Raw genomic sequence first — 25,146 nt, forward strand, 5'->3', positions numbered from 1 at the left:
TAATGGTTTGACCGACCATGTTTTGGTCCCTGTTTAGTCTAGACGCACATCCTGAGCTGTTCTGCATGACACTCAGACAACAGTGAACAGATAGTGGCATTTCTCATGTCTGCAGGCAGCGTGGTATTCCTGACATTTCTTTGGTCCTTCTTTTTGTTTTGTTTTTCAGCCTGGGCTAAGAACGTAGACAAAGACTTTCCAGACATTGGCAGGGGTTCATGTCCATGTTCAGTCTGGGTGGAATAGTGCCGGCTTTGTGCAGAGATTTGTCAAATGTTTGACCTCTGTAGTGAACTGCAGGCTGCTCGGTACCGATGCTCAGTGATTTTTTTACGGCCCATGGCCACTCCACAGACCATCTGTTCCAGTGCATATCCCATACCCAGCCTCCAAGGGAGGGGGAGAGAGAGAGGAATTGACTGTGGGTGATGTAAACGATACAGAGCAAAGGGACTTGTCTGCAGGGACAAAAACCCTCCCAACACATGCTAGTTTACATGTCTCTCAGACAGTGATCGATCCCTATTTCCTCTCTCTCCTCTCTTCTTCCCTCTCCTCCTTCCTCTCTCTCCTCCACAGATCAGAGATTGGACATGAACAAGCTGGGCCTCAATGACAGTGACACAGTGAGGGGTCAGATAGTGGGTGAGTACAGCGGTGACCAGCAGGCCACACAGACATTCACCACACACTCACGTACATTCAGGTAAAACTGTTATGTACCTGAAGTGTTACCACTCCATTATTAGAACCTCAGGCTAACCACAGTTGTTTTTATAATGCTGATAAGACCTCACTACACCACCACGCATAGAAAGAGAACTAGGAAAGAGAACAAGAAACCCTCCCAACACCATGTAGGCTCCCTCCAGTAACCTGAGCCTGCAGGGGGACTTATTTTCCCAGTGATTCGTTGCTGTGTAAAGCGTTGAGCGCTGCCCCTGAGCGTGCCGTGCCTCTGACTGAGCGTGCCGTGCCTCTGACTGAGCGTGCCGTGCCTCTGACACCAGACTTGATGAGCACATCCCTCTGACTTCAGACGGCCCGCACTTCCATCTGCACCACAGGGCCTGGTGACAGACAGTCACAGCAGCGCTGCCACGCCACCTCACCTCTGACCCACCAACATGGGCACTGAACAGCCTGGGTGGTGGCAGAGAGGCCAGGGTTAGCTAGCTACAGAAGACATAGAGTCTAGCATTAATACATGCCCTCCACTCACTTCTTGGGTCCTTTCTAGAACTGGGATTCGGGACTGGTCAGGCCACTGTCAGAGTGCAGACGGCTGGTCTTCAAAAAGAAAGGAGGACCAAGGCACTCTTCATATAATTGATTAAAATGCCTTTATTAGTATGGCATGTTCAATAGAAACAATGTTTTTTTAAAAACCGACGCGTTTCGGCTGCATGGCCTTCATCAGGGTGTACAAAGAAATAATACAATGTTCTCTGTTTAACAGCTTTTCCAATTAACCCTAATTAGAAGGGGGAGTGGTTAAAATTGATTGGACACACCTAGTAAGCAATAGTATACACACTTTAAAGTGAAATGCTGTAGCTATGTTATCATAAAAATGTAACTCCAAACTAGAAGTATCAGAAAACTTAGAAAGGTAGTTCTAACCTTAAATATGTCTGGGCGAAGTGTCAAGAATAAGAAAGCAATACATTCCATAGTACACTAGAACACAGCAAAACATGAACAACAAGAGTCTAAACATAGCTGAGGGCAATTGAGCAAAGATATCCACTAGATGACAGCAAATGTACCCATCACAACCCTACAGGAAGGGTGAGAAATCCATATCTTCATTTAAACCCGGGTATTTAGTGGCCTGTAGTTTGTAAATCCAAAAACTTTCCATTTGGTTTAACTGTTTAAGGCGGTCCCCTTTTCTAATAGAGGCCGGGATATGATCAATACCCATAGCTTATAGGGAGGCAGGGTTGCCATGGTGTAAGGACTTGTAGTGCCTTGCCATGGGGTAGTCTTCATTGCCTACCCGTATGGCGTACTTGTGTTCCGCTAGGCGATCTTGAAGGCGTCTCTTTGTCCGTCCAATATAGAACACCTTGCACTGTGGACATTCCAATCTATAGATGACATGAGTGGTTTTGCAGTTAATGAAATGCTTGACGTAATACTCCATTTTGGAAGCTGTATCAACGAAATACTTTTTCTGTGCAATATTTCTGCAATGGTTGCACTGGTTACATTTAAAAGAGCCCTTGGGTTTGTGGCCAAGCCAAGTTTTTTGAGAGTCACCCGGAAGATAACTGTGGACTAATTTGTCCTTTAGGGTAGGACATCTCTTAAAGCTTATGACTGGTGGCTCAGGAAAGACTTGGCGTAGTAGCGTATCACTGCAGACGGCTGGTACTTCTACTTCCAGACACAATCATCTTGTCACCCACAAGAGGATTTGACCATGTGATCCTCTTAAAAATGGATTCCTCATTTAGCCCTAAATAACATCATTACAGTATTGCATTACAGCAATTCACAGTTTTAAAATAGTTCCGTTTTAGTCTCTGGTATGAGAGGACATGAATAGAGTGAGATTCTACCACCCAGTCATTCTCCTATGTGTATCTGAATGTGTCTGTGTGTCCAAAGTGAGCCTGCAGTCCAGAGACAGGATAGGCACAGGAGGCCCAGTGGTGGACTGCAGCCGTCTGTTTGACAACGACCTGCCAGACGGGTGAGTACCATACCCACCAACACACCACAACTCCATTTAACATTTGTCCGTACTGGACAGTGGACCCACTATCACCACATCATACCCTCACAGCAGGGTCAGTCTGAGCCTATCATAACCACACTGCCCCACAACCAAAAGTGTTCCAGACAGCATGTGGTGTGGTGTCCCAGACTCCAATCAAAGTAGCCAGAGGCTCTGCTGTTCAGACACTTCACCAGCTTAGCACAACTGACCTCAGCACTGAACCAATGATGTTGGCTGGGGTTAGGGAGTCTAGTCTGGGGTTGATGTGCGCCAGAGGAATTGGGTGAGCAGATGGGAGACTGCGTCCTATTAGATAGCAAGAAGCTCTGTGGGGAATATCTGGGTCATGTTTAGTAGGGGGGAAATGTTTTGAAACAGAGTGAAACAGGAGGTACTACCTGAACTTGGTTGCCCTCAATGTCCACTCACTGCTTTGTATGTGTGTGTGTGTGTGTGTGTGTTTGTATCTGCTGCATCCAGCTGGGAGGAGCGGAGGACTGCGTCTGGCCGAATCCAGTACTTGAACCACATCACACGCACCACACAGTGGGAGAGGCCTACCAGGTGAGTCAGCCTGGCCTCAAAGTCTTGATGTAACATAGTAAATGTAAATCTGTGACACTCAAATTAGTATGATATGTTTGGTATGATGACACCAGGTTACTGAAGCCAAAACACTAAAGGAGGGAGGTTGGTTGGGTAGGATGGGTGGGCGTATATAGCGAATGTCTAGCAACCCGAACTTTTGCATTTTTGCTAATTAGTAACTAGCTACAGTGGGGCAAAAAAAGTATTTAGTCAGCCACCAATTGTGCAAGTTCTCACACTTAAAAAGATGAGAGAGGCCTGTAATTTTCATCATAGGTACACGTCAACTATGACAGACAAAATGAGAAGAAAAAAATCCAGAAAATCACATTGTAGGATTTTTTATGAATTTATTTGCAAATTATGGTGGAAAATAAGTATTTGGTCACCTACAAAGAAGCAAGATTTATGGCTCTCACAGACCTGTAACTTCTTCTTTAAGAGGCTCCTCTGTCCTCCACTCGTTACCTGTATTAATGGCACCTGTTTGAACTTGTTATCAGTATAAAAGACACCTGTCCACAACCTCAATCAGTCACACTCCAAACTCCACTATGGCCAAGACCAGAGAGCTGTCAAAGGACACCAGAAACAAAATTGTAGACCTGCACCAGGCTGGGAAGACTGAATCTGCAATAGGTAAGCAGCTTGGTTTGAAGAAATCAACTGTGGGAGCAATTATTAGGAAATGGAAGACATACAAGACCACTGATAATCTCCCTCGATCTGGGGCTCCACGCAAGATCTCACCCCGTGGGGTCAAAATGATCACAAGAACGGTGAGCAAAAATCCCAGAAGCACACGGGGGGACCAAGTGAATGACCTGCAGAGAGCTGGGACCAAAGTAACAAAGCCTACCATCAGTAACACACTACGCCGCCAGGGACTCAAATCCTGCAGTGCCAGACGTGTCCCCCTGCTTAAGCCAGTACATGTCCAGGCCCGTCTGAAGTTTGCTAGAGAGCATTTGGATGATCCAGAAGAGGATTGGGAGAATGTCATATGGTCAGATGAAACCAAAATAGAACTTTTTGGTAAAAACTCAACTCGTCGTGTTTGGAGGACAAAGAATGCTGAGTTGCATCCAAAGAACACCATACCTACTGTGAAGCATGGGGGTGGAAACATCATGCTTTGGGGCTGTTTTTCTGCAAAGGGACCAGAACGACTGATCCGTGTAAAGGAAAGAATGAATGGGGCCATGTATCGTGAGATTTTGAGTGAAAACCTCCTTCCATCAGCAAGGGCATTGAAGATGAAACGTGGCTGGGTCTTTCAGCATGACAATGATCCCAAACACACCGCCCGGGCAACGAAGGAGTGGCTTCGTAAGAAGCATTTCCAGGTCCTGGAGTGGCCTAGCCAGTCTCTAGATCTCAACCCCATAGAAAATCTTTGGAGGGAGTTGAAAGTCTGTGTTGCCCAGCGACAGCCCCAAAACATCACTGCTCTAGAGGAGATCTGCATGGAGGAATGGGCCAAAATACCAGCAACAGTGTGTGAAAACCTTGTGAAGACTTACAGAAAACGTTTGACCTGTGTCATTGCCAACAAAGGGTATATAACAAAGTATTGAGATAAACTTTTGTTATTGACCAAATACTTATTTTCCACCATAATTTGCAAATAAATTCATAAAAAATCCTACAATGTGATTTTCTGGATTTGTTTTTCTCATTTTGTCTGTCATAGTTGAAGTGTACCTATGATGAAAATTACAGGCCTCTCTCATCTTTTTAAGTGGGAGAACTTGCACAATTGGTGGCTGACTAAATACTTTTTTGCCCCACTGTAACATTAGCCGCCTAGCTTAATGTTAGCCACAACAAAGTGGAATTCCTAACATATCATACGTATTGAAAATTCTTAACATATATACAAATTGTAATTCGTAACATATACTAAATGGAGGGAGACTGGTTTACATTTTTACTGTGTTATGTCTGTCCCTGAGTCCAGGCTGAGTGAGTACACAGGCTTACCCACTACCCAGCCTCAAGCCCATGGCATGAGGCATGAGTCCCCAAGGCCTAGACAGCATTGAATTTGTATTAGGAGACACTGCAGACTATTGAACGGGGCCCTAAGACTCTTATGCTCCAGACGGTATTGTTGCTCCACAGTCTCTCTCTCTCTCTTTGCTCCCTTATCAGCTCCCTTCCTGTTACTCTGCTCTGCTCTAGACTGGCCTCAGGCCCCTCACTCAGTACTGCTCTGTGTGTGTGTGTCTATGTCTCTGCCTCACTGACCTCATGATGCTTAAGAAAGCAGGAGCAAGCCAATGTCTAGCCCTAGCATCTAAGCGTATTACAAGCACAGCTAGATATGAATAGACACGGGCCTGATTTGAACAAACCTACCATGAAGGATATATTATAACCCACCCTCCCTGTCTGACTGTGATCTCTTCCTGTTTCCTGTCTCTCCCAGGCCTGCGTCGGAGTACTCCAGCCCCGGCCGGCCTCTCAGCTGCATCGTGGATGAGAACACGCCCATCCTGAGCACCAATGGGGCCACGCCCACCATTCCGTGTGTCCCGTCCAGCGACCAGCGGGCCCAGGAGAGACGCGTCCGCTCCCAGAGACACAGGAACTACATGAGCAGGACACACCTCCACACACCCCCAGACCTGCCTGAGGGATACGGTTAGTGGAGAGAGGATTCTATCACACAATATGGACACACCGGACATACACACAATCACACTATAGACGGCCACTTCGGTTCCCACAGCCAGACTAGACTGGAGCATTCTGTGTTATGAACATCCTCTAAGACAGACGTGTCTCCTTCTGTTTTAAGACCGGTGTCGTCATTGCAATGCATCAGTGTTAACTGCCTCCCTCCTCTCTTCGGCCCAACGCTCAGCTGAATCATCCTGCTAATCTGTGTCCCTATTCAGTCCCAACAGCACAGCCACCATGACTCTGCAGCGCAGCATAAGCAGCCTGACAGGCCCCATTTTAAAGAACTAATTGAATCGATCTAGCAGTTAAAGGCTGGCGGCAGCCGCTCACTCCTCCCCCTCCCCTCACCTTCCTCACATGCAGCCCACGGGCGGCCGCTTGATATTCAGACACTGTGTAGTCTTGCTGAGGATTTAGGAGCGCTGGCCAGAGGAGTAAATCACAGCAGCCCAGCCCAGCTCTTCAAGATTAGGAGGGTGCTGTGTCTTTTTGGGCCAGCTCCTCTGAACCGCTGTCAGCAGCCCCAGTGGTGGGCCAAGGTCGGCCAAGAAGTGTCACTCTGTACCGAATGCATTGGGCGCATCGGTGCTCGGCGGGGTGGAAGTTATATACACGCATGTTAGAGAGGCAGGGCGGTGTGACCAAAGGAATGCCAGAACAGGGCTTCCAAGCTCATGGAAATATCTCTGTCAAGCTGTGATGAATGAGCTCACCAACACACAGACAACCATCTTCTCCCCCTGTCAGCCCTGCAACTGGGATCCAAACTGACTCAATCCCTGCTTTTATCTCCGTCTGTGTGATCTCTCTTACTCTTCCACACACGCTCGGATCAAGATACGCACGCACATTGACGCACCAATAACAATCCTCACAGTGGAACAAATGTATAACTAACAGCTCTATTTTCCTTATCATCCACTCACATCTCTCACTCATCTCTCACTCTCTCTCACTCATCTCACTCATCTCCCACTCTCTCACCCTCTTACTCATCTCACTCATCTCTCTCTCTCATCCCACTCTTTCGCTCATCTCTCACATGTGTGTACTTGTCTGTAACCGTTGCTCTGTACCTCTTATACCTGTATGAGTAGCCATGCTATTGTTCCCCCCCTTACAGAGCAGAGGACCACGCAGCAGGGCCAAGTCTACTTCCTCCACACCCAGACAGGAGTCAGCACATGGCACGACCCTCGAGTGCCCAGGTATACCCACCACCACTGTCTGAACACACAGTGCCCAGGTATATCCACCACCACTGTCTGAACACACAGTGCCCAGGTACATCCACCACCACTGTCTGAACACACAGTGCCCAGGTATATCCACCACCACTGTCTGAACACACAGTGCCCAGGTATACCCACCACCACTGTCTGAACACACAGTGCCCAGGTATATCCACCACCACTGTCTGAACACACAGTGCCCAGGTATACCCACCACCACTGTCTGAACACACAGTGCCCAGGTATATCCACCACCACTGTCTGAACACACAGTGCCAAGGTATATCCACCACCACTGTCTGAACACACAGTGCCCAGGTATACCCACCACCACTGTCTGAACACACAGTGCCCAGGTATATCCACCACCACTGTCTGAACACACAGTGCCCAGGTATATCCACCACCACTGTCTGAACACACAGTGCCCAGGTATACCCACCACCACTGTCTGAACACACAGTGCCCAGGTACATCCACCACTACTGTCTGAACACACAGTGCCCAGGTATACCCACCACCACTGTCTGAACACACAGTGCCCAGGTATACCCACCACCACTGTCTGAACACACAGTGCCCAGGTATATCCACCACCACTGTCTGAACACACAGTGCCCAGGTATACCCACCACCACTGTCTGAACACACAGTGCCCAGGTATACCCACCACCACTGTCTGAACACACAGTGCCCAGGTATATCCACCACCACTGTCTGAACACACAGTGCCCAGGTACATCCACCACCACTGTCTGAACACACAGTGCCCAGGTATACCCACCACCACTGTCTGAACACACAGTGCCCAGGTATATCCACCACCACTGTCTGAACACACAGTGCCCAGGTATACCCACCACCACTGTCTGAACACACAGTGCCCAGGTATATCCACCACCACTGTCTGAACACACAGTGCCCAGGTATACCCACCACCACTGTCTGAACACACAGTGCCCAGGTATACCCACCACCACTGTCTGAACACACAGTGCCCAGGTACATCCACCACCACTGTCTGAACACACAGTGCCCAGGTATATCCACCACCACTGTCTGAACACACAGTGCCCAGGTATACCCACCACCACTGTCTGAACACACAGTGCCCAGGTATATCCACCACCACTGTCTGAACACACAGTGCCCAGGTATACCCACCACCACTGTCTGAACACACAGTGCCCAGGTATACCCACCACCACTGTCTGAACACACAGTGCCCAGGTATATCCACCACCACTGTCTGAACACACAGTGCCCAGGTATACCCACCACCACTGTCTGAACACACAGTGCCCAGGTATATCCACCACCACTGTCTGAACACACAGTGCCCAGGTATACCCACCACCACTGTCTGAACACACAGTGCCCAGGTACACCCACCACCACTGTCTGAACACACAGTGCCCAGGTATATCCACCACCACTGTCTGAACACACAGTGCCCAGGTATACCCACCACCACTGTCTGAACACACAGTGCCCAGGTACATCCACCACCACTGTCTGAACACACAGTGCCCAGGTATATCCACCACCACTGTCTGAACACACAGTGCCCAGGTACATCCACCACCACTGTCTGAACACACAGTGCCCAGGTATACCCACCACCACTGTCTGAACACACAGTGCCCAGGTATACCCACCACCACTGTCTGAACACACAGTGCCCAGGTATATTCACCACCACTGTCTGAACACACAGTGCCCAGGTACATCCACCACCATTGTCTGAATACACAGTGCCCAGGTACATCCACCACCACTGTCTGAACACACAGTGCCCAGGTATATCCACCACCACTGTCTGAACACACAGTGCCCAGGTACATCCACCACCACTGTCTGAACACACAGTGCCCAGGTATATCCACCACCACTGTCTGAACACACAGTGCCCAGGTATATCCACCACCACTGTCTGAACACACAGTGCCCAGGTATATCCACCACCACTGTCTGAACACACAGTGCCCAGGTATATCCACCACCACTGTCTGAACACACAGTGTCCAGGTACATCCACCACCACTGTCTGAACACACAGTGTCCAGGTACATCCACCACCACTGTCTGAACACACAGTGCCCAGGTATATCCACCACCACTGTCTGAACACACAGTGCCCAGGTGTATCCACCACCACTGTCTGAACACACAGTACCCAGGTATATCCACCACCACTGTCTGAACACACAGTGCCCAGGTATATCCACCACCACTGTCTGAACACACAGTGTCCAGGTACATCCACCACCACTGTCTGAACACACAGTGCCCAGGTATATCCACCACCACTGTCTGAACACACAGTGCCCAGGTATATCCACCACCACTGTCTGAACACACAGTGTCCAGGTACATCCACCACCACTGTCTGAACACACAGTGTCCAGGTACATCCACCACCACTGTCTGAACACACAGTGCCCAGTTACATCCACCACCACTGTCTGAACACACAGTGCCCAGGTATATCCACCACCACTGTCTGAACACACAGTGCCCAGGTATATCCACCACCACTGTCTGAACACACAGTGCCCAGGTATATCCACCACCACTGTCTGAACACACAGTGCCCAGGTACATCCACCACCACTGTCTGAACACACAGTGTCCAGGTACATCCACCACCACTGTCTGAACACACAGTGCCCAGGTACATCCACCACCACTGTCTGAACACACAGTGCCCAGGTATATCCACCACCACTGTCTGAACACACAGTGCCCAGGTACATCCACCACCACTGTCTGAACACACAGTGCCCAGGTACATCCACCACCACTGTCTGAACACACAGTGTCCAGGTACATCCACCACCACTGTCTGAACACACAGTGCCCAGGTACATCCACCACCACTGTCTGAACACACAGTGCCCAGTTACATCCACCACCACTGTCTGAACACACAGTGCCCAGTTACACTATACCCAGTACACTCATTAAGTATTTCCAACACAAATGATTTGAGGCTGATGACAAAAACAGGGTGATCTGGGATGATGTAATATAGTTTCATGCAGGTTTGGGTGAGGCTGTTGATATAGACCATCACCTACCCCCACCTATGTTTCTGTCATGGGGTGGACAATCAGTGGCTAGCTCTCCTCAGGCTTGTCCGGAACCTTCTGTAAATGTGCTGCTGGTTACATGCTGACAAGCTACGATAGAGGGCTGGTGTCACAGTCCTTTGTCGCTCAGTTGGTAGAGCATGGTGCTTTCAATGGCAGGATAGTGGGTTCGATTCCCGGGACCACCTGTATGTGAAATGTATACACCCATGACTTTAAGCCGCTTTGGATAAAAGCTTCCACTAAATGGCATGTAAATGTAAACCACAGGGATCTGAGAGGATTCACAGCAGACACCTCTGGAACGACCTCTGCCTCCATACCCTCAGCTCTCAGCACACAGCCTTCAGCCCTACTCTACATGTGGCTCAGAGACGCCACTCACTCAGGCATGTCTCATGGATTACCACACATCAACACGTCAGTCTACTGGGAATAGAGTCAATAGAAAGAAAGTCAGTGATTGAAAAATACCTAGACGTTGCTGTTCTCTTGTCCCCGTGGAAATACGTGTGATAGATGGCGTTTTTCTTGCACTTGATGCTATCCTGTTGGTCACGCCACACCCTGGTGGTGCAGCAGATGCTGGGCTGCCAAGCTCCCAGTGCTGAGAGGCTTGGTCATTTGGCTGGGCCTCAGTCCGATAAGTCACTACCGCTGAAGTGGGGCTGCTGTCATTTCTTAGTTGCTCTCCACAGACAGCTAAAGGAGTCCAGCTGAAAGGATTGCATGGCAGCAATAAATCATGTAGACGGGAAGAAGAAAAATGGAATAAAAGTGATGTCGTTTTGGAATCTTTTCTCGCGCCTCTTTGTTTCCCAGTTACCGTCAGCCTTGAGGACTGCTTCATACCTTGACTTTGATTGGTCTTACGTCTCATTCTTTGATTCTTTTTATTTTCTGCCCTTCACCTCTGACTGTGTTGGGGATTTGTGCTTCCCAGAGACCTGAGTAATGTAAACTGTGAGGAGCTGGGCCCACTGCCCCCTGGCTGGGAGATCAGGAACACAGCCACTGGCCGGGTCTACTTTGTGGACCACAACAACCGCACCACGCAGTTCACAGACCCGCGCCTCTCCGCCAACCTGCATCTAGTCCTTAAGTGAGTATCGGGTTATACCAGTGCCACAAATGAAACCTGGTCCAGAGCCTCATAACAGCCCAGATGAAATGAGAAGTAGTTGAGGGAGAACTGTACTGTATGACTGGCTGGCAGTGTGGCTGTGTAATTGTGGTGTAACTGTGGTGTTTTGTTTTGTGTTCCACAGCCCAAGCCCCAATGGTTCCCGCAGCGGCATCGAAATTCAGAACAGTCCGATCAGGTGAGGCCCTCTATTTCCCCCCTCTATTCTATGGCAACCTCTATTTCTCCAACACTTGGTTCTGGGGAGACAGAACAGACTGCACACAGACAGACACACACAGATACACACACAGACATATTGACTCCCCCACACAGGATGTTTTACAGGAGAGTCCAGTGCCAAGGTGTGTTAAACACCTGTTGGGGTTCAGCTGTCAGAGCAGCCTTTCTCCTGTGCACACACTCTCCCTCACCCACTCCCACACACAACCTCACCCATCCAGACACACACTCTCTCCCTCACTCACTCCCACACACAACCTCACCCATCCAGACACACACACTCTCCCTCACCCACTCCCACACACAACCTCACCCATCCAGACACGCACTCTCTCCCTCACCCACTCCCACACACAACCTCACCCATCCAGACACACACACTGCACGCACAAGGCTGCATTCCACCGCCCGGCAGCGCTTTTGATCATGCAGGGGTTTTAGCACACAATCCGTCACAAAGCTTGTTTTGGCTCGACATCAGATAACAATGTGGAAACCAAGACTGATGTGTCTGTGGCTGAGGAGCGTCTTACGTCCAGGAAACAGAGCATAAATTTGATGCCCGAGTCAATGAATGAATTGTGTGTGTGTGTGTGTGTGTGTGTGTGTGTGTGTGTGTGTGTGTGTGTGTGTGTGTGTGTGTGTGTGTGTGTGCGTGTGTGCGTGTGTGCGTGTGCGCGTGTTGGTGCGTGTGTGTGTGCCGTGTTCGTCAGTGCATGCGCTTCAGAACTTTTCCTCGCAGCTGTTCAAACACGGCCCATGTAACGATAGCTGCAGCATTACCCAAAGTGCAGTGTAAAGGTGGAGCAGAGTACGGGCGGCTTCGGTGAGACTACTCCGTGTGACCTCATTCCTGCTCCGTGCCGGGAGAGGCGGAATGCACCGATGAAAAGATCTGGTGTTATTTTCCCCTGTTCTGACAGATCAAAGAACGTGTTTGGGACTTTGGTGCTTTTTCATTTTCTGCGGTCCTCTGAAAATCATATAAAATCCCAGGCTGGCACGCCATGTATGTTTGTAATGCAGGAATCTTGTCTTAAGCACAATAATGTCCAGATGTGTGAAAAGCAGTGCACAGTGTTTCTTCTCTTTAAAAAGCACTGGTCCGATTATTATTTCACTTTAAAGTTGGGAATTAGAGTTTTCTAGGTTATTGATGTCTTTGTTTGAGAGGAATAATTGTATTGAAATGGAAGGTGTTTAAGCTGAGCCAAGAGCGGGTCTGTAGCCATTAGAATGATGTACGATGGGCCCTGGGTCCAACCACATTCCTTCCCTGGGTTCTGCTTTAAAGGGAGAAACCCTTGGCTTTGTCTTGGAGAACCTAGGGCTGCATTTACACATGCAGCCCAATTCAGATTTTTTCCCACTAGTTGGTAGTTTGACTAATTACATCAGATTTTTGACATCACATCTTTTTCAGAGCTGATCTGATTGGGCAAAAGATCAGAATTGGGCTGCCTGTGTAAACGCAGCTGATGGGATCTCTACGTGTGTGCTAATGTAACACACATTGGATGGTGGCTCAGAGGTTTGGAGTGTGCAGTCTGCTGGTTAGCAGAGAGCTCATGGGCCTGACCCAGTCTGACTGGATCATCCTATCTGAGAATACCTTCTCTGATTTTGTCCCCTCACTGACCGCTGTGGAGCAGAGAAGCTGGACTCTGGCAGAGACGAGGGGTGGGAGTGACATTCCAACCAGCGACAAAACTCTGGAAAAGATATCAGAAGACCGGCGTGGTTTTCCATCAAGACATCTGCCTTTTATCAAGGCAAACGATTTCAGAAATTCTCACCCCTCATGCTGTCATCCCACAAAAATGTTTGATATATACTTGTCCTTCAAGCTATAGTTTATTACCCCTTTTATTTGCTAAAGACATTGCCTCAGCGGGCCACAATACGCTTTTGGTTAGACTCACCCTGTGATGTTGCAATCTCCTGGCTCTAAGCCTGGTCACTGGACAATAGGTAACAAAATCCTTGTTGGGCCTCAGATCTGCCCTCTGAACTCTGGCATGAACACTCAGAGGATCAGTTCCCAGGAGTCTAGTGTTCTCTAGCTTTACAGTGAGTTCACTGTATTACTGTCTGAGCTTCAGCAGGTAATACACCACGCCATCTTACTCTCTTAAAACAAGTTAGAAAAAGAGAGAATGCGCACTAGGCAGTGTGTGCGTGCGCGTGTGTGTGTGTGAGAGACGGGGCAGGAATGTTTGATTTATGACTGAAACTGAAGGGAGTGCTGCTCTGTGGCTCGGTACCTCTCCTCTCCCTGTCTGAGTGTTCCTCTCTGTTTGGGTGCTGTCCGGAGGCAGCCCTTCCTACCTCCCACCCTTTCCCTCCCTCCCTCTGAGTCTAGTCTGCAGGAAATAAAGGGATTGAGGAGGAGGACTGGAGTGCCCTATGGGGCCCTGCTGCGCTCTGGGATCGCAGGAAGTGGCCAGATCAGCTCAGCTAGACAAGACCAAAGACAGTGGGAGCCTAGAGCAGTCACTCCTTAGAATAAGCTGTCACTGTGTATTATGGTGTGTGGATATAAAGATCAGGACGGCTGCTACATGACTGTCCATTACTCCTGCTCAGTGTATGACCCTCCAAACACATCTTTTTCAGAGCTAGGATTGTGTATTTGCCATATTTGATGACATTATACCTAATAAAAGGTTGTCTGGTTTTGTATAGTACAGTGAATGGCAGGTGTTTGGTAGGTGTCCCAGACAGAAATAGATTTGCTGAGTTGTTAGAAATGACTGGATTTCAGTGGTTTTGGCCCATCCAATATTATATGATCCTGTACCTTTTGGGCCTAGGTAAATCCATTTAGCCAGGATTGGTTGTTGCTCCGTGATTCTCCTGTCACAGACTCTCTGCTTACCCTCTCTCACATTTACCCACACACATAAGGCATCAGCATGCTTCAGTTCGGCCTGGCGGCTTGCCGTAGTCAGCTAGGCGAACCGAACCAGTGTGCTGGCGTACTCCCTTAAAAGACCTTCGCTTGAAAAATGAGAAAAAAGCAGTAATAGTACTGGTTGTCAATTTTGAGACGCCGTAGCCACTATACACTTCCTCCAAATAGTTAGAATTAATCTATGATAACTCAAGAAATCTGTCATTCATTTAGATGTTTTTGCCGAGGAAATCTTAGCGCAATTTTTTGCCTAACTAAGATGTTTGGTGCAGTAATATTTCTAAATGAAAAAATTTGCATGAAAACGAGTCATCTCTGGTTGAATGACAACAAAGACTTTACTGAAGAATCCCTACTGTTGACCAATCACAGACAAAGGGGTGTAGACTTCAGCTACTGACTTCGGCAAGAAGAAATGGTGTGTGCCCGAACAAGAGAAGAAGAAAACTAACCGAAGTCCAAAACGTCACAAAATGCTGTCATAATGTATGAACACGATCTTCTGAACTTTTCCGTCTGGGAAGCATGTCTTTACCCACTCTGCCCCTCTCTCTCTCTCACTCTCTCTCACTCACACACACACAACCCTTTGTGGCCGGCTGTACAGCCTGGTGTTTATGACCCTGCTCGGGGGGTGAGTGTGCCCACTACGCCCCACTAAAGTGCAAAAGGCCAGCATGCAAATAATCCTCCAGCTCTGGCTCCATAAAGGGCCTTTTGATTCTCTCTGTGTCTGTGTGTGCGTGCATGCGTTTGCGTGCATACGTGTTTCTGTTTCTGAGCAGAAGAGCCTTCTACCACCAGTGCCGTGGTTCAGAAGTTCACTCTCATGCCAGAGATTTGGGCAGGAGTCAAGGACCTCGTTCACTACCACCACAGATCATACTCATAGCCTGTCTTTGATTTGGAGGTTAACCGCTCTACAGCACTGATGTGTTATCACAGTTACCCACTGAGGTGGTTGTCTTAGCTGTTAGGGACCCTACACATCTTGGTGGTTCATTTATTGGTTTCCTATAGTCAGCAACACGTATCCTCTTATGAAGGAACTTGCATTGAAATGTCACTCCTGTTAATAAACAAATAAAGAACCTTCCTGAACAATTTAAGCTGAAGACATGAGGTCTATTGACACCCTCATTTAACCCTCACTGCTCAGTGCAGAATGAGACCGACACTGAATCTATTTGCAGATGTCTCTTGCTGTGGCCACATTTTGCTTCCCCCCTGTAGAACTGTCTATTTTCTCTCTGTGCCGTGCTGTCTCTCTCTGTGAGACCACCGTGAGGCCGGGAGGGGAGGTGGCATGGCACACACCTGTGAGCTGGCAGAGCCCAGCACGGCAGGGGCCCACGGAGTTGTCCACGAGGAGCGTACTACAGAGCCGTTTGTATGGAGAGCCTGGCGGGGCGTGGAGGAAGGGTCACTGGCTGCACCTCACCTCCGTCCTGTAAACAGACAGACAATGTGGCACCTACAGACACATCACACCACCCTCTGGCGCTGCCCCCTCGTGTGCTTGTTCAGAAATATCACCTCCACCTATGTCTGTGGGCACATGGCAGCTTGTTTGACTTGATGTGCTTCCCAGATGACCTCAGTGTGTTTACCTCTCGTTCTCCAGTCAGCAAAAGGAGGGAGACAGAATTCCTGCCTGGCTTTATTTGGAGGTTTTAGGGTTTCTGGGTTTTAGTTTTTTTGTGGTGTTTTATTTTTGTGTACCTGTACGTGTTGTTACGACCCCAAGTCTCAACAATGATCTTTCCCTCTCCATCTCTTCTCTTTTTCTCCATCCCCAGCCGTCAGACCCAGCTGAAGGAGCAGGCCCAGCAGGCACTGGTGTCTCCAGGTAATCTGCCAGAGGAGGCCGAGTGCCTCACGGTGCCCAAGTACAAGAGGGACCTGGTGCAGAAGCTGAAGATCCTCCGCCAGGAGCTGTCCCAGCAGCAGCCCCAGGCAGGCCACTGCCGCATAGAGGTGTCCCGCGAGGAGATCTTTGAGGTGAGACCGTCGAATTAGTGTTATTCCCTCAATTCTTGAACACAACCAGCATTGAGTCTTTAATTAGTATTACTGAAGAGGTTGACTATCCCGATCCTGAAGGAAAGCATCAACTCTGGACATTTTCCTCACTCTCATTTACACTTGTACAAGTTTATTATACCAGATAGTTTACCTCGCTTTCAAACCTCAGGCAATGGTTTTCCCATCCTCTACTTCCCTCTCCTCTCAAGGTCGTTGCTCGTCATGTTTCTGTCAAATCAAATTTATTTATATAGCCCTTCGTATATCAGCTGAAATCTCAAAGTGCTGTACAGAAACCCAGCCTAAAACCCCAAACAGCAAGCAATGCATGTGAAAAAGGCACGGTGGCTAGGAAAAACTCCCTAGGAAAAACTCCCTAGAAAGGCCAAAAACCTAGGAAGAAACCTAGAGAGGAACCAGGCTATGAGGGGTGGCCAGTCCTCTTCTGGCTGTGCCGGGTGGATATTATAACAGAACATGGTCAAGATGTTAAAATGTTCATAAATGACCAGCATGGTCAAATAATAATAATCATTGTAGTTGTCGAGGGTGCAACAAGCACGTCCGGTGAACAGGTCAGGGTTCCGTGGCCGCAGGCAGAACAGTTGAAACTGTCAAGGCGTTATCCACCACGCTATTATCTATGATGTGTGAAGAGAGTATGTTCATATCCAAAGAAGACCTCGTATTTGAAATGAGGCTTTTGTGAAGTGCACTCCTCAGTGGGGGAGGTTTTCTAGTTTGGGAGGTGTGGAGCCTCATCAGAGCAACAACACCTGCAACAGACTACATGACCCTCGTAAAATATGTGATGGAATGTGCTGGAAGAGCTTTGTCTGTTAATCTGAAGGAAGACATTTTTGTTGGCTGATCTCAACACGAAAGGGAGATGGGGGTGGATTTTAAGGCTAGACGTAACTTCATCGCTTTTCTGGACACGCCGAGCTGTTAGAAATACGACTGTGTGGGCAAGTGTCAGCTGGTGGACTGTCAAGCTGTCTCAGTGTGTACATTCTATTAAAGATAAGAGGCCTTATTTCTCTGGTGTCACGGCTGACACATCCTCAGTGTAACTGGAGGGCACGGTGGACCAGCTCTGGGGGGAAGCGGTGTTATTGTTCCACTCTTCTGTTCTGTCTGTTTACTATTATTCTCCCAATCCACTTTTAATGAGACTGTCCCCGACACTTAGCTGGCTATGGCCTGTGTCTGCAGCTCTCGGCATGTGGGGTGAACGCAGCAGTGGGGTGTAATGATCCCAGACTCTGAGTACCAGGGGGAAAGTATGTTACTAAAACCCTGCTGTTAATATTCTACAGAAGCCCGCTCTGGCGAGGAACATGGGGTGTTTCTCATCATTGCTTCAGGACAGTTCCTTCTTTTCTTAGTTTTTTTTTGTCTTCAGCTTGAAGCAATTTGGAATTGCACAGGTCTTTGGTCATTGGTTTGCATGTTTAGGACAGGCAGACAGGCCGGGCTTGGCCAGACTCATGCTCTGCATTCCTACCCCGTTTCCCATGAGCCACTGAGACTGGGACAGTTGTGACGGGGGGGGGGGGCATTAGTGAGACTCACGGGATCTCTTGGTGGAATGTGTCGCGTTGGGGAATGTCCTCTTATCACCCCCACCTCCTGATAATGCGCTCTGGACTGGACTGGACACTCAGGTTACTTTGGCAGGGGAGGAGAGGGCTTTCATCATTGCTAGGCAGGCAGGGGCCAGCCAGGCTGGTCCTAAATGACAGAGCACAGGAATGTTTATCTTTGGCTCGGTCCCCAGAGCCAGCATCACTCACACACAGACGTTACAGAGCAGATAGATGCATCCCTCTGGCCACAGACCCTGGACTGCACAGTATTTACCAGATGGTCTCTGATGGAAGTACTCAGTAGGTTTGGGGGTGCAGTCCTCCATCCCAGTCCCGTTCATTTCAAAGGTGTATCTCTGTATGTGTTACAGGAGTCTTACCGCCAGGTGATGAAGATGAGGCCGAAGGACCTGTGGAAGAGACTGATGGTGAAGTTTAAAGGGGAGGAGGGGCTGGACTACGGAGGAGTGGCCAGGTAGGAATCCACAGCAAAGCATGAGGAAAAAACAAAGTTATGCTCAATATGCATCATCATGGAACAAAGAAGATTTCTATTGTGTGTTAGAGAAGTAAATGTACCAGGTCTGGAACCAACAGGACCCTGAACAGCTTCTACCCCAAGACATTAGTCTACTAACTAGTTAACCAAATAGCTACCCGGACTGTCTGCATTGACCCTCTTTGCACCAACTCTTTTGACTCAAGCATATAGCCAAGTTATCTAATTGTGTATTTATTCCTCATGTTGTTATTTGTTCTATATTTTTCTCTCTGCGTTGTTGGGAAGGGCCCATCAGTAAGCATTTCACTGTTAGTCTACACCGGTTGTTTAGGAAGTGTGTGACAAATAACATTTGATTTGATTTTGATTTGAATGCCACCATCTGCTGAAACAAGGTTGGCCCCCAAGGGGTAATATTGATTTAAAGCACCCAATCTGAGAATTCTACTTCTGCTTTTTAAATTGCCATGGAGTATTCACTTTCTGAAATTGATGTTCCCTGCCTTGAAAAAATATGAAATGGATCAAGAGATTTCACAATGGATGTTCTCATCGTCTGTCTCTCTTTATCTGTCCCTCTCTGTGTCTCCTGTGTGTGCAGGGAGTGGCTGTATCTGCTGTCCCATGAGATGCTGAATCCGTACTACGGCCTGTTCCAGTACTCCCGCGATGACATCTACACCCTGCAGATTAATCCCGACTCGGCCGTCAACCCGGTGAGTCAGTGCCAGGCGCCGCCACCAGCCCGCCCCGCTGTGATGTGAAAGAACAGGTCACATGGACCGCTCATCTGCTCTAGTCTTGCACAATCTCTCTGTCTCTGTCTCTCCTCTGCCTGTTTATTTGTTTGGCCTTCCATTTCCCTATCAGCTGTTCTCATGCTAGATGCTAGATCTCCTGGAGACTGGTGATGAATTAGGCAACTATTTAATTGCTGTGTTGAGACTCTTTACTGCCTCTATAGCATTTGGTTGTTAAATCCATCATAAGGGAAATAGTTTACAACTGCAAATAGTTTGGATGCTGCAGCTCACCTTTTGAGTCCTAACCTTTGTTAGGATTACGCACTGCAATAAATTCCCAGCTGTAAGAATAGCAGGTATTTATTATTTACCAAGGGCCCAATCCTAACTTAAGAGTTATAGCGCAAATCTCCCATCGACATCAAGGCATGACTTAAGAAAACGTTTGAGTTGCATGCATGCATTATAAGTTAGGGTTTTGCCTTGAGTTTTTCAATCTTGGTAATTCTCTGAAGACTGGGAGATGCCATGCTAAATGGATGTACTATGAAGTGTTTAAGAGGACTAAAGGTGTTTCTGTCCCCCTCCCCAGGAGCACCTGTCCTACTTCCACTTTGTGGGTCGTATTATGGGCATGGCGGTGTTCCACGGCCATTACATAGACGGGGGCTTCACCCTGCCCTTCTACAAACAGCTGCTGGGGAAACCCATCACCCTGGACGACATGGAGTCAGTGGACCCAGACCTCCACAACAGCCTGGTCTGGATCCTGTGAGTAGGAAGGAAATGGGAACAACATCCTCACACAGACCAAGATGCGCACACAGAGATTAACATGGTTTTTAATGACAATACTTTGTAATGGCTCATTTTAATTCATTGGGTAATAATTTGGTGATTGTGATCTATAACATCTACTGGTGTACTTTTAAAGTCCCTAAAAGAACCACTCATGATCATGTAGCTGCACATGATGAGCTCTTCAACTGAACTTTGATCCATACATACATTCCCCCTCCCCCAGCACCATCTCTCTCTAACCCCCCTGTCCATCTCTCTCACCTCTCAGGGACAATGACATCACAGGCGTGTTGGACCACACCTTCTGTGTGGAGCACAATGCCTACGGGGAGATCATCCAGCACGAACTCAAACCCAACGGCAAAATCATCCAGGTCACCCAGGACACCAAGAAGGAGTATGTCAGGTGAGTACTCCCCCACCGACCCCTCACCACACAGGAAGAGGGTTGGTCTAGCAGTCGACAGTCAAGCCCAGCAGGGAGGAGGTACTGTTTGGATTTCAGATGAGCTTAGCTGCAAGTGACCAGCCACAGTTAACTGACCTAGGATCAGGAAGTAAAGTACAATTGAAAGGCTTTGCTATACCCTCAAAGGGGCTCAGAATCATGGCTTTGCCTTCACGTTCCAGTATGAATCATCGATCTCTGACTCTCTCTTTCTCTCTCCCTCGTTCCCTACAGGCTGTATGTGAACTGGCGTTTCCTGCGAGGCATCGAGGCTCAGTTCCTGGCCCTGCAGAAGGGCTTCAACGAGGTCATCTCCCAACACCTCCTCAAGGCCTTCGACGAGAAAGAGCTGGAGGTATGAATGAGACACATCCCCCAGACTAGCAGTACAAATCTTCACTGTCCATCCTTTAAAAAAGGACTGCATTCTCCCAGACATCAGCATTTTCCCCATCTATTTCCTCCCTACAGTTTCCCTTTGACTTTCATTTCACATTCTCTCCCTCTCTCCACCTCAGCTCATAGTGTGTGGCCTGGGTAAGATCGACATCAACGACTGGAAGTCCAACACGCGGCTGAAGCACTGCACCCCCGACACCAACATCGTCAAGTGGCTCTGGAAGGCCGTGGAGTCGTACGATGAGGAGCGCCGGGCCAGGTTGCTGCAGTTTGTCACCGGCTCCTCCAGGGTCCCCCTGCAAGGCTTCAAAGCCCTCCAAGGTACCCTCACAGCACTCACCCTCCTGGGACATGTACAGTAGCTGCATAGTTAGGTTCTCAGTGTTTCACAGCGCTTCACTGGGAGAGTTGCATGCTAGCTAGCTCTTGTCCACCCCCTATAGGCATGTAATATTGATTGTTATGACGGCTTATAACATTTGTTATGACAGCATAACGAATGTTTATACCAGAGGGACATGGGTGAGGGTTGTTTGGGGGAGGGTTGTTTGTATTATACTCTACTGTACCCCGAGGCAGCTCAGCAGGCCTCAGAGTGTGTTGTTGTTGTTGCCTGAGCTGAACCCTCTGTGCAGAGCAGGATGAGCAGAGTCCAGTAGTTCAGTGGGTCCAGTCTGTCAGACAGGATGCCCAGAGAGCACCCAGGTGTGCGGAACACACTGTGATCCACTGCTCTTCCTGTCTGACATGCCGCTTCACTCTGCTCTTCCATGTTACATAACAGGACCATCGCTGCTGGTCTAAATACCAAGGTCCGCGCAGGCCAATGACAACATACACAAACCCAGTGCTCTTAGTGCCCACACTTGGCGCCGCAGAGTGCTGAGCAAGCTGTCCAGTACAGTACTGTCTTTTGTGTGTGAGTGAAGTGTGCTCTGCCGTTGTGCTTCACAGTAACTGTTGATATGTTACAGGTGCTGCAGGCCCACGACTCTTCACCATCCACCAGATCGATGCCAGCTCCAACAACCTGCCCAAAGCCCACACCTGGTGAGTGTCTGTCTGCTCTGACCCTGCAGCTTGCCCTTCAGGAACAATGTATGCCTTCGTCAAAGCTGGGAAGGGCACTTTGATATATCAACATCATGCTTTAGGTTTAGGTTTCCACCCATGTATCTGTTAACCATGAACATAGAGAGGTCCTAATACCAAAGGCTCATGCTCAAGTCTCTCTTGTCCTCTGTTTGTTCAGCTTCAACCGGATCGACATTCCTCCCTACGAGAACTATGACAAGCTGTATGACAAGCTGCTCACTGCTATCGAGGAGACATGTGGCTTTGCTGTGGAGTGAGACGCTGCTGACGCAGGGGTCAGCAGGAACAAGGAGGGGAGGAACTCGTCCATAGTCAGACCCCACCATCCAGTTCACCCAGGGGAAGGTGGCGTCTGGCCCAAGGACTCTCTCGCCCACAATAGGGACATGTGGCCAGGCCGAGGGGGGGGGGGGGGGCAGAGGAGACCTGAGCGAGCAGTCTCGTCTGTCTAGGGGTTCCCCTCACCCCCTTTTAAAATAACATTTTCAGCTGCTAATAACTCAGACTATTTACTAACTTGTGGAACTGCAAAAATGGCTGGCTCTTCCTTTTTTTAATAAGTTTAGTTTTAGCATTATAAAAATAGTCAGTATTCCATGTAGCTACGCACCATCTTACCAAGCTGAACATGAAGTCCACAACTAAACAAAACATTGGCCACATAAACAAGACTGGTATCACTGGTTTGATGGAGTCCATTGTTACCCACGGTTACCAACAACACTGAATGGTGCTAGGTATGTTTGGAGGCAGGGACTGAAGGGAGCATGAAGGCTCCTTAGCACCCCCTGGTGACTGAGTCCTCTTCTACCACTGAGGACTCTTGGGGCATCTATCTTCACTCAGAGGCTGGACATGGAGCACATGTTCAGAACTTGACCTTATGGAGAAAGACATGCAGGGCCCCATTGTCAACGACCCTCTCCTAAGAAAGTGGGCTGATTTTCAGCGCTCCATTCCCAGAAACCAGTGTCACACGTCTGACATGTAAGCTTGTTTGGAAATTTAAATAAATAGCTTGAATGGTGTTATTTTTAAATAATGGGAAAATGAAAAAAGAAACACTAAAATTATATATAATATATATAATTTATTTCTGTTATATTTCAGAAAGCTTTTGCCATTATTCCAGATTTTTTATAGTTTTTTATATTAAAAGTGTTGCTGTTTAAGCTTGAAAGAAGTACACTTAGATTGCTGTGGGTGAAATCTTTACATAGCCTCTTTCCTACATAGTAAGTAGAGAGGTGGTCTTAAGAGTGGGTTGTCTTTAATACACACAGTCCTCTGAGTGCCATAATACTTCTGACTGAATCTTTTCAACTATTTAGATACTAACCTGACCCTTTAAATTCCAGTGACATCATCCAGTAGGTACTTGTGGTGGGGTATGTATGATGAGTTCCATAGGCCTTTCTCATGATGTCATGATTGTTTCTACCATGGGGATCTGCTCTGTCCCCACAAAAGAATGGCTCAGAGTCCCTGCTACCCTGATGCATTTTGTTATGTGAAGATTACACACATCTTTTGTAAGTGCTACTCTTGTCATTCTGGCAAATAACTACTACTACCTTCCGGTTATGGTCTTCTGGTGCTAAATAAGACAGCAGTTTGCTCATTTCTTTCAAGATATTGGCAACCAGTCTTATACCTGGGGCTGAGATGGGCGCATAGCAAACTACATCCAAAAAGTTGCAATGAATTGAACAAACATCACTCAGACCTCGAGCCACATTCTCAGGAGATGTCATATTATTTGTTGTATTATTTGGGAGCTGACGTGGTCAGATACAAAACCTTTTCCTCTGTAATGGTTGAATGTCTTATACAGTACATTATGTTGAATGGCTATAAAGTCCACATTTGTCATATGTATTGTAACCCAACAGTAGACATTGACATGTGATTGTTGGGTTTCTATATCTCCATATTGGCTATAAAGGAAGTCTGGATGAATGAGATGAAACCCCTAATTCTACTCACCTGAACCTTGCTCTACAAGTATGGGTTTGGGGGAGAACATATTTATTTTCTACTCATTCAAACAAATTGAATGTTTTCTTGTTTTTAAAGGCTGCCCGTCGAGCAATCTATGACCATGGACTGTTCTTAAAGTTAGCATACATTGAAAATGAATTGCTCATCTTTTTATTTTATAGAGGTGTATGCAAAGTGATGTGTCCTCAGATGGTGCTTTGTACAGTGAGAGGATATTGTTCTTAATGTGGATCACACAACCTGTAATTTATCTTTAACGTAAGTTATTTTTTTAATTCACACATACAGAACTATTTGTCGCCGTATGTACTAGGTGGCTTCTATCTATTTACCAGATAGGTCATGGACTGATTGATTTTATATCTAAACATATTCATTTACTTTAAGTGGCACAAAAAGATCCCTTGACAGTCTGTTTCTTACACAATCTCTCTGCATTACTCCATAGCTGCCTCCCTGAAGAATGGAACTTTTTATTAACAAGTCAAATTTGAGATGCAGCTTTTTGTTGCTTAATTTTTTTTGCATGATCCACGAGCAGAACTATATCTCTTATAGCTGACTGATGCAATTAGATGTACTTAACACTATCATTTTTGTAAGAGTATTTTATTTTTGTGTGTAATTTAGGTCTAATTAAACTTGCCTTTGTCAAATGATATGAGGATATGTGAGAGGTTTTGGGGCGCTTTCAAAGGATTTGGGCTGAATTTCGCTATTGTGAAGACAAACACTTGAATTTTTTTCTATTGAATTTTAGTCTGGGTATTTTGGGTTGCATCTGATATAACTCCACAAATCAAATGTTATTGGTCGAGTACACATGCCAACTGTGAAGTTTGGTTGGGGAGGAATAATGGTCTGGGGCTGTTTTCGTGGTTTGGGCTAGGGCCCTTAGTTCCAGTGAAGGAAAATCTAACGCTAAAGCATACAAT

At 47.7% G+C, this 25,146-nt stretch overlaps 1 protein-coding gene across 2 annotated transcripts in view; it reads left to right on the plus strand.

Annotated features, from left to right (window-relative positions):
• The window catches only part of LOC115171382 (E3 ubiquitin-protein ligase SMURF2-like), a 56,112-nt gene extending 31,242 nt beyond the window's left edge, over positions 1-24,870 (plus strand). For both annotated transcript variants that reach the window (XM_029728138.1, XM_029728139.1), the window contains 16 exons: positions 580-645; positions 2,617-2,701; positions 3,209-3,292; positions 5,748-5,962; positions 7,128-7,212; positions 11,272-11,430; positions 11,597-11,650; positions 16,408-16,609; positions 18,594-18,697; positions 19,326-19,440; positions 20,060-20,238; positions 20,537-20,674; positions 20,951-21,071; positions 21,235-21,436; positions 22,090-22,165; positions 22,368-24,870. In XM_029728138.1, coding sequence (XP_029583998.1) covers positions 580-645; positions 2,617-2,701; positions 3,209-3,292; positions 5,748-5,962; positions 7,128-7,212; positions 11,272-11,430; positions 11,597-11,650; positions 16,408-16,609; positions 18,594-18,697; positions 19,326-19,440; positions 20,060-20,238; positions 20,537-20,674; positions 20,951-21,071; positions 21,235-21,436; positions 22,090-22,165; positions 22,368-22,467 — 1,985 coding nt within the window. In that variant the 3' untranslated portion in view covers positions 22,468-24,870. The remainder of the gene's footprint in view (positions 1-579; positions 646-2,616; positions 2,702-3,208; positions 3,293-5,747; positions 5,963-7,127; positions 7,213-11,271; positions 11,431-11,596; positions 11,651-16,407; positions 16,610-18,593; positions 18,698-19,325; positions 19,441-20,059; positions 20,239-20,536; positions 20,675-20,950; positions 21,072-21,234; positions 21,437-22,089; positions 22,166-22,367) is intronic.
• Positions 24,871-25,146: the final 276 nt, after the last annotated feature.

Source organism: Salmo trutta, chromosome 32 (genome assembly GCF_901001165.1).
Source record: "Salmo trutta chromosome 32, fSalTru1.1, whole genome shotgun sequence".
NCBI classification, from domain to species: Eukaryota; Metazoa; Chordata; class Actinopteri; order Salmoniformes; family Salmonidae; genus Salmo; species Salmo trutta.